Raw genomic sequence first — 10,429 nt, 5'->3', positions numbered from 1 at the left:
GTGGTGGTGGTAGTAGTAGTAGTGGCAGTAGTGGTGGTGGTAGTAGTAGTAGCAGTAGTTGTAGTGGTGGTTGTCGTAGTATGAGTAGTTGTAGTTGTAATAGTAGTAGTAGTAGTAGTGGTGTTGGTGTTGGTGTTGGTAGGTGTGGTAGTAATAATAGTAGAGGTAGTAGGTATAGTAATCAGCATGGTCAGAGGAGGAGGAGAGTAAGAGTCTAGTTTGCTAGAGTAAGCATTTCAACACTAACTTATAGCAGTTTCCATTGTGCAGTGGCAGAATGACCATACAGAGCTTCGCTAGGTGATCTATTCCTCCTGTGAATATACAGTGGAATTACTTGAATAATTGAGTCGCCTTATTTGAGATCATTAGTGAACCATTGGCTATGAGAATCCAGACCCTTAGATCATCGCAGTGTTCTAATATTAAAGCGTGGCTGATCAGACAGGCAGAGAACAGTGATGTACAGGCTCAGGGCTGAGTTTAATTGCAGATATAAATGGGAAATGATAGTGTGTACACATTGTAATCGGGTTTCACTCTGAGACACACCCCAAAACACTTAGTCACATGGACACACAACACACAGACACACACACAGCATATCAACTGCATGAATAGATACTSTATTTGCCAGGTCAATTAAAACTGTATTTACAAGGTCAAATAAAGAGCACTCACTCATCATATTGTCATCCAGATGCTCAATTATTTGCATTCAGTAAACTCTGTTTTTGCCACTCATCCCCTTATATAGATCTTCACACAAATTCTGATGGCCCATGCATGTGGTGAGAGTGAATCTGTACTGTAGTTATGCTATGGTAGCATTGATAAATAGGTGCCAGGGAATTTTACTTCCTGCAATTACGTTCCCACCTGTGAACTRAAGAGTTCACGTCTGGAATGAATTATGGCACTTTTCCCACAATAGTCCAAAACGTCAGCGTTTTGTAACTTATAGCATTATGGCACTGGTAGACACTGTTCAGTACTAGCTACGTTGTTATTGCTGCTACGACCACTATTATTTCTACTAGTGCCTTACTTCCATACATAAACTACCACAGTACACGGCTACACCACTACACATTCGTTCTGACACAGTATCATGATAGCATATTTTATGGACAAGTATATATTTGATTACCCCAAATTGAGATGAGGATAAATATTCATGATGTCAGGTTGGATCATCGTCAGGGCTTTCTGTCCGTAATGAGGTTGAGAAGTATGCATGGCATGTGCCCACGTCGGGTCGATATTATAATGACATATGGCAGAGCAAGATGTTGACCATCACATACGATTAACGATTTAGAGGCATTTTTCCATTGGTGAGGTACAGCCTGATCCGGACCTTTTCAGAGAAGCTTTTAATTGACATACTGTAGACTGTACACTGAAATCAGCTGTTTAGACAGACTATCTCTAGTGTGAATGTCAGTCCGTCTGAAATGCCTATCCTGATTGCTCTCTTGCATACCTGTATCTTTTACAACAGCTACATGTTATGTTGACTGAACTATTAAGGTAGTTGTCATAAAGAATACTACCTCCATGTACTGAAAAAAAGGAAAAAAAGCTTTGTTTTTTTATAATACATGTTCACTAAATATGTACGCCGTTGTGGCGCTGGAAAATATACAGGCTGTTTTTTATTATTTAATAATAATTAAAAAATATATATTTCAGTCATAGATAACATATTTAGGGCTTTCCAAAAGACCAGCTTCAGACGCCGCAGCAGAGCGCTGAGAGCCAGCCTAGGCCTGGCACTTTGACAATACCTTTTGGATGCAATTATCTGCTGAGAGGCCGTGTGTGGATTCGTTTTGAGCATGGAGGGACCCCATCCCACCTCAGAACGCTTCGTCAAGAGCCCACAGACAACTTGGAGATGCGCCCCATGCCACAGGCCTTCCATCCCATTCCAGGCCTCACTCCATAATGGGCCCAGAGGCCTGTGGGTGGCAGCCTCCTCCACGGAGGGAGTAGAGAGAGGAGCGGAGTGAGTCCCGCTGCCTGGACCTACTTGGCGTCTCTGCCCCACAGCCAAGCCTCAGCTCAGGGAGAATGCTTCTCAAAAATACTAGCACGTATTCTGTGCTTTCCCCTGGAAAGTAGTCCTTATATGCACCCTGCTTAGCGTACTGCATAGCGTACTGCATAGCGTACTGCATAGCGTACTGCTTAGCGTACTGCATAGCGTACTGCATAGCGTACTGCATAGCGTACTGCTTAGCGTACTGCATAGCGTACTGCATAGCGTACTGCTCATATCAAGATAATGGAATATATTTCGGATGGATTATGGCAAAGAAGAAGGCGAGGCAATCTGTAAAGTAAAACAAAAGCGGGTCACTGAAGAACCTATTTCCTCATTGTGGCGTAGAAACCTACAGGATGTATATAATGTACAAGACTTGCATGTGCTTCTTGATTTCCTTCCATTTATTATAAAAAGTTTTTTTTTACCCCTTTTTCTCCCCAATTTCGTGGTATCCAATTGGTAGTTACAGTCTTGTCTCATCGCTGCAACTCCCGTACGGACTCGGGAGAGGCGAAGGTCGAGAGCTGTGCGTCCTCCGAAACACAACCCAGCCGAGCCGCACTGCTTCTTGACACAATGTCCGCTTAACCCGGAAGCCAGCCGCACCAATGTGTCGGAGGAAACACCGTACACCTCGCTACCGTGTCAGTGTGCATTGCACCAGGCCCGTCACAGGAGTCGCTAGAGCGCGATGGGACAAGAACATCCCTGCCTGGCCAATCCGGGCGACGCTGGGCCAATTGTGCGCCGCCCCATGGGTCTCCAGGTCGCGGCCGGCTGCGACAGAGCCTGGATCGAAACAGGATCTCTAGTGGTACAGCTAGCACTGAGATGCATTGCCTTAGACCACTGTGCCACTCTGGAGGCCCCTGCTTCTTGATTTCCTGATACCCAGGATTCTCCAGACATCTTTACACTGAAACTCCATCCAGATTGATTTAGTAACTTTCCCTATTCAGATACATAGAGTCAATGAATGTTCTTCAGTTCACTGCCGGTGCTGAACGTGTGGTATGAAGTGAGCGGTTTAGTTGTGGCTGAACTTGGACCTTTGAATACACAAAGCTGGGTGCACAAATTATATACAGTGTTGCCAATACTGAAATAGGAGATGCCTTCAACAGGGGCCATTCAAGGGTAAAAATCTGCCTCGCTGACAAATCTGGTGAACGTATGTACAAATTATCCACCATCATCCAGTGGAAATGAGATCTCTTTTTGTGATGATCATTGATGTTGACTTGAAAAACCAACCTTGTTTCATGACTTTTTATGAATTGATCCCATTGTTTCAAACTCTTATTATCCCAGATAATTYAACCCTTCTCTCTCTGCAGGATTCTGACGTGCTCGCAGAAGAACCTCATGTCGACCCAAGGCATCAGCATTGTGTTTGGCCCGACACTCATGTGGCCTGAGCTGGACTGTGGCAACATGGCGGTCAACATGGTCTATCAGAACCAGATAGTGGAGTTCATCCTCATTGAGAGCCCAGAGATCTTCGGCCTGCAGAAGAATTGATAGGGACATTTTATCTACAGCTATGGATGAAACAGACAAGAGGACTTACTGTGCCTAAAGCTTGGAGCGAGTTGCTAGTATTACTGTAATATATTATTAATAGGGAGGATGTACACCTTATGTTAAAGTGTTAGTCATTTAAAAAGGGGATATAATTTATATTTTATTATAAACTGGGTGGTTCAAGCCCTGAATGCTGATTGGCTGACAGCCGTGGCATATCAGACTGTATACCACGGGTATGACAAAACATGTATTTTTACTGCTCTAATTATATTGGTAACAAGTTTATAATAGCAATAAGGTACCTCGAGAGTCTGTGGTATAGGGCCAGTTTCCAGGCACTCCGCGTTGCATAAGAACAACCCTTAGCCTTGGTATATTGGCGATAGACCACACTACCTCGGGCCTTATTGCTTAACTATATCACTATTCTTTCTGTCAGTTTGAACCCAGTAACTAAACTGTATTTGGTGAATTTTGCATMAGTAAATCCATAATAGTAAAGGACTGTATTTTGTGCTCTGATTCGTCCATTGCCTTTTACAGCACAGTTATCATGAAAGAAGTACGCACACAATAAGTGATGCTATGTTGAGTTGTTTGTGAATACGTGTGCCTGTGTGATGCATTCAAGTGTTGTTTTTATTCAAGTCTTTGAATGAGCATCATCCTAAATATCAACTCCAAACTGCAGCCGTCTGTGAGTATCTGTTTTTTTATATTCTATGCAAATGGGGCCTGTCTCAGACACATTTGGAAATTAAAAAGAAGTCTTTGAATACGAGCAGTGAGTTTGGTTTTGTCAGATACGTTGTATGAAACCACAAGCACATTGGAAAAAGTCTCCCTTTCTCCTCCAATTTCAAGATTCAGTTTTAGGGGTTAAACAAACAAACACGCACGCACGCACACACACACACACACACACACACACACACACACACACACACACTACACACACACACACACACACACACACACACACACACACACACAGGATGAGATGATTACTTTCAAGTATTTTCTATGACGAGCGACCACTCATAAAAACATAACTAATGGAGCTGTTCCTGAAATAAAGCAGTCAATCACAGTGTAAATGAATGGGAGGGATAGCAGAGGAGAGAGGAGCAGACACAGCATTTGTAATTTAATGGTGATCACAGGACCCATGGCATATGTCTGTCAGCTCCTATTATTCAGCCCTGCTTCTCAAAGCACAGCTGCAATTAAAACAGGCGCCCTAATCTAGACTTGTGTAATGCCATTTAAATGTGTCCCTTTTAAAGTTCACATCATGTCCCCATACTGTACACGCTGAGACCCTTATTATATGTGCTTGATACTCTCTCTTAAATATTTGTGAAGCGCAGGTTACTGGGACCTGATAGAATAAATGATCAAATAAACACATCTGATTTGTATTGTGTGAATTGAGCTAAATATCAAAGCCATCACACATATCGTTGCCCACAAGTACAGTAGTTCTCCTGATGTTTGGCAGAACTTTCTCATTTATTATTTCAAATTCTAAGAGAATAATTAATTCCTGGATCTTTGATGAGAGTCATGATAAGGCGTTAATCTCAGATAAGACTTTGTTCACGCTTTTAATCAGTAGGCTTGTTTTGATTGGTCCAGACTGATCCAAAGCTGGTCAGCAACACCACTTCTTCATTGGTCTGGGCCAGAGGGAGGGTGGGCGAATCAGCACCCTCTGCTGGTCACTAAAGGAAAAGGCAGTGTCACCCACACACAGGTGTTCCCTATCTCTCTATCAGAGCACAGCTGCTTCACCCTAGAGACCTAGAGGCCTAGAGACCACATGAAACATACTCCCTGTCTGGTCACAGTATGTGTTCTCCGGGAGCAAAGCGTTGTTGCTCTGAGAGCTATTTTTGACTTTAAAGACCGAACAGGAGATGCATTGTGAGACAAGCAGGTAGGTCTACGGACAATGCAGATTTAAAACCAAAGGAAAATTGTTTTTGGGTTGTCTTACTATAGTTGTGGATATTTCAGCCTGTCTAAATATCAGTATGATGACAACTCAGTAACTTCACCAACAACACAACTGCAGCTGTCCAGGTGTGCTAAATCAACTGTCATTATACTGTCCAGGTGTACTAAATCAACTGTCATTATACCAGAGAAACATCAGCTATCCAGGGGTTCTAAATCAACTGTCATTATACCAGAGACATCAGCTGTCCAGGTTTATAAATCAACTGTCATTATACCAGAGAACATCAGCTATCCAGGGTTCTAAATCAACGGTCATTTACAGAGAAAATCAGCTATCCAGGGGTTCTAAATCAACTGTCATTATACCAGAGAACATCAGCTATCCAGGGGTTCTAAATCAACTGTCATTATACCAGAGAACATCAGCTATCCAGGGTTTCTAAATCAACTGTCATTATACCTGAGAACATCAGCTATCCAGGTGTCCTAAATCAACTGTCATTATACCTGAGAACATCAGCTGTCCAGGGTTCTAAATCAACTGTCATTATACCTGAGAACATCAGCTGTCCAGGTGTCCTAAATCAACTGTCATTATACCAGAGAACATCAGCTGTCCAGGTGTTCTAAATCAACTGTCATTATACCAGAGAACATCAGCTATCCAGGGGTTCTAAATCAAACTGTCATTATACCTGAGAACATCAGCTGTCCAGGGTTCTAAATCAACTGTCATTATACCTGAGAACATCAGCTGTTCAGTGTCCTAAATCAACTGTCATTATACCAGAGAAAATCAGCTGTCCAGGTGTTCTAAATCAACGTCATTATACCAGAGAACATCAGCTATCCAGGGGTTCTAAATCAACTGTCATTATACCTGAGAACATCAGCTGTCCAGGTGTTCTAAATCAAATGTCATTATACCTGAGAACATCAGCTGTCCAGGTGTTCTAAATCAACTGTCATTATACCAGAGAACATCACTATCCAGGGGTTCAAAAATCAACTGTCATTTATACCAGAGAACATCAGCTATCCAGGGTTCTAAATCAACTGTCATTATACCTGAGAACATCAGCTGTCCAGGGTTCTAAATCAACTGTCATTATACCAGAGAACATCAGCTATCCAGGGTTTAAATCAACTGTCATTATACAGAGAACATCAGATGTCCAGGGGTTCTAAATCAACTGTTCATTATACCTAGAGAACATCAGCTATCCAGGGGTTCTAAATCAACTGTCATTATACCTGAGAACATCAGCTGTCCAGGTGTTCTAAATCAACTGTCATTATACCAGAGAACATCAGCTATCCAGGGTTCTAAATCAACTGTCATTATACCAGAGAACATCAGCTATCCAGGGTTCTAAATCAACTGTCATTATACCAAGAGAACATCAGCTGTCCAGGTGTTCTAAATCAACTGTCATTATACCAGAGAACATCAGCTATCCAGGGGTTCTAATCAACTGTCATTATACCTGAGAACATCAGCTGTCCAGGTGTCCTAAATCAACTGTCATTATACCAGAGACACATCAGCTGTCCAGGTGTTCTAAATCAACTGTCATTATACCAGAGAACATCAGCTATCCAGGGGTTCTAAATCAACTGTCATTTACCTGAGAACGTCAGCTATCCAGGGTTCTAAATCAACTGTCATTATACCAGAGAACATCAGCTATCCAGGGTTCTAATCAACTGTCATTATACCTGAGAACATCAGCTGTCAGGTGTTCTAAATCAACTGTCAATATACCTGAGAACATCAGCTATCCAGGGGTTCTAAATCAACTGTCATTAATACAGAGAACATCAGCTATCCAGGGGTTCTAAATCAACTGTCATTATACCAGAGAACATCAGATGTCCAGGGTTCTAAATCAACTGTCATTATACCAGAGAACATCAGCTATCCAGGGTTCTAAATCAACTGTCATTATAACCAGAGAACATCAGCTATCCAGGGGTTCTAAATCAACTGTCATTATACCAAGAACATCAGCTATCCAGGTTTGCTAAATCAACTGGTGTTACACCAGAGAACAGCAGGCATCCTATATCAACTGTCATTATACAAGGGAATGGCAGCTGTACAGGTGTACTAACCAACTGTCATCAGAGGGACTATTTGTCAAAAGAAAAGGATACACAGGCACCCTCCAGCACTTCTTACAGCATCAATAACACTATCTATACCAGCATCTATACATCTAGCTATACAGCATCTATACCACGAACTATACCACTATTTATACCAGCATCTATGCCAGCATTTTAAAAGCATCTGTACCAGCATATATACAGCATCCATACCACTGTCTATCCTCCTTATCTATACATATATGTATAATAGCATCTATACAACTACAATTGAAGTCGGAAATTTACATACACTTCGTTGGAGTCATTAACTTGTTTTTCAACCACTCCACAAATTTCTTGTTAACAAACTATAGTTTTGGCAAGTCGGTTAGGACATCTACTTTGTGCATGACACAAGTAATTTTTCCAACAATTGTTTACAGACAGATTATTTCACTTATTATTCACTGTATCACAATTCCAGTGGGTCAGAAGTTTACATACACTAAGGTGACTGTGCCTTTAAACAGCTTGGAAAATTCCAGAAATGATGTCATGGCTTTCGAAAGCTTTGATAGGCAAATTGACATCATTTGAGTCAATTGGAGGTGAACCTGTGGATGTATTTCAAGGCCCACCTTCAAACTCAGTGCTTCATTGTTTGACAATCATGGGAAAATCAAACGAAATCAGCCAAGACCTGAAAAAAAAAATGTAGACCTCCATAAGTCTTGTTCATCCTTGGGAGCAATTTCCAAATGCCTGAAGGTACCACGTTCATCTGTACAAACAATAGTACGCAAGTATAAACACCATGGGACCACGCAGCGCATACCGCTCAGGAAAGAAGCGCATTCTGTCTCCTAGAGATGAACGTACATTGGTGCGAAAAGTGCAAATCAATCCAGTACAACAGCAAAGGACCTTGTGACAATGCTGGAGGAACAGGTACAAAAGTATCTATATCCACAGTAAAACGAGTCTATATCAACACAACCTGAAGGCTGCTCATTAAGGCAGAAGCCACTGCTCCAAAACCGCCATAAAAAAACCCGGACTACAGTTTGCAGCTGCACATGGGGACAAAGATCGTACTTTTTGGAGAAAGGTCCTCTGTTCTGATGAAACAAAAATAGAACTGTTTGGCCATAATGACCATCGTTATGTTTGGAGGAAAAAGGGGGAGGCTTGCAAGCCAAAGAACACCATCCCAACCGTGAAGCACGGGGGTGATCCACTGGGATTGAGATGAAAGAAATAAAAGCTGAAATAAATAATTATCTCTATTATTAGTCTGACATTTCACATTCTTAAAAAAAAGTGGTGATTCTAACTGACCTAAAACAGGGAATTTTGTACAAGGATTAAATGTCAGGAATTTTGAAAAACTGAGTTTAAATGTATTTGGCTAAGGTGTATGTAAACTTCCGACTTCCACTGTATACCACTATCTATATCAGCATCTATACCACTATCTATATCAGCATCTATACCACTATCTATATCAGCATCTACAGCACATCAATATCTACAGTATACAACTATCTATACCACGATCTATACCAGCATCTATACCAGCAGCTATACAACTATCTATACCAGCATCTACAGTATATCAATATCTACAGTATACCACTACCTATACCAGCATTTATACCACTATCTATACCGGCATCTAAACCAGCATCTATACCAGCATCTATACCACTATCTATACCAGCATCTAAACAAATATCTATACCGGCATCTAAACAAATATCTATACCAGCATCTAAACAAATATCTATACCAGCATCTATACCAGCATCTATACCACTATCTATCTATGCCACTATATATCTATACAACTCTCTATACCACTGTCTATACCACTATCTATCTATACCACTATATACCAGCATCTATACCACTATCTATCTATACCGGTGCCTATACCACTATCTATCTATACCACTATCTATCTATAGCACTATCTATCTATACCTGCAGCTATACCACTATCTATACCACTCTCTATCTATACCACTCTCTATACCACTATCTATCTGTACCACTCTCTATACCACTATCTATCTATACCACTATCTATCTATACCACTATCTATATCACTATCTATACCAGTATCTATCTATACCACTATCTATCTATACCAGCATCTATACCACTATCTATCTATACCACTATCTATCTACCACTATCTCGTCTAAAATAACCCCACTTTTTAATCCCCCTTTTGTTTTTATCTTTATTACCAAAGCAAATCACCCCCCCCTTATTTTTACCCCACTTAAATCCTATCTATCATACCAGCTATCTATACCACTATTATCTGCACCACTACTATCTATACCACTATCTATACAAAACTTTATATCTATACCACTATCTTCTATACACTCTCTATCTATACCAGCATCTATACCACTATCTATCTATACCAGCATCTATACCACTATCTATATATACCCACTATCTATAATACCACATCTATATCCACTATCTATCTATACCAGCTATCTTATCCACTATCTATCTATATCACTATCTATCTATACCAATCTATACCACTATATATCTATACCACTATTACCTATCATCTATACCCACTATCTATCCTATACCAACTATCTATCATTCCACAAGCTATACATCTCTTATCTATAACCACTTATGCTATTACGCGACTATCTATCCTAGTACCGACTATTCTCTCTCATAACCACTCTCTATGCTATACAGCATCTATACCACTATGCTACACACCAACTTTCTATCTTTTCACTTTTCTTTATCTA

The 10,429-nt window shown here is 40.8% G+C and overlaps 1 protein-coding gene across 2 annotated transcripts in view; it reads left to right on the top strand.

Annotated features, from left to right (window-relative positions):
• Positions 1 to 4,361, top strand: part of LOC111959752 (rho GTPase-activating protein 15) — a 167,908-nt gene extending 163,547 nt beyond the window's left edge. For both annotated transcript variants that reach the window (XM_070437588.1, XM_023981546.2), the window contains one exon: positions 3,391 to 4,361. In XM_070437588.1, the coding sequence (XP_070293689.1) occupies positions 3,391 to 3,574 (184 nt within the window). In that variant the 3' untranslated portion in view covers positions 3,575 to 4,361. The remainder of the gene's footprint in view (positions 1 to 3,390) is intronic.
• The last annotated feature ends 6,068 nt before the right edge of the window (positions 4,362 to 10,429 follow it).

Source organism: Salvelinus sp. IW2-2015, linkage group LG36 (assembly GCF_002910315.2).
Source record: "Salvelinus sp. IW2-2015 linkage group LG36, ASM291031v2, whole genome shotgun sequence".
Lineage (NCBI taxonomy): Eukaryota > Metazoa > Chordata > Actinopteri > Salmoniformes > Salmonidae > Salvelinus > Salvelinus sp. IW2-2015.
This window is presented reverse-complemented; position numbering and strand designations above follow the sequence as displayed.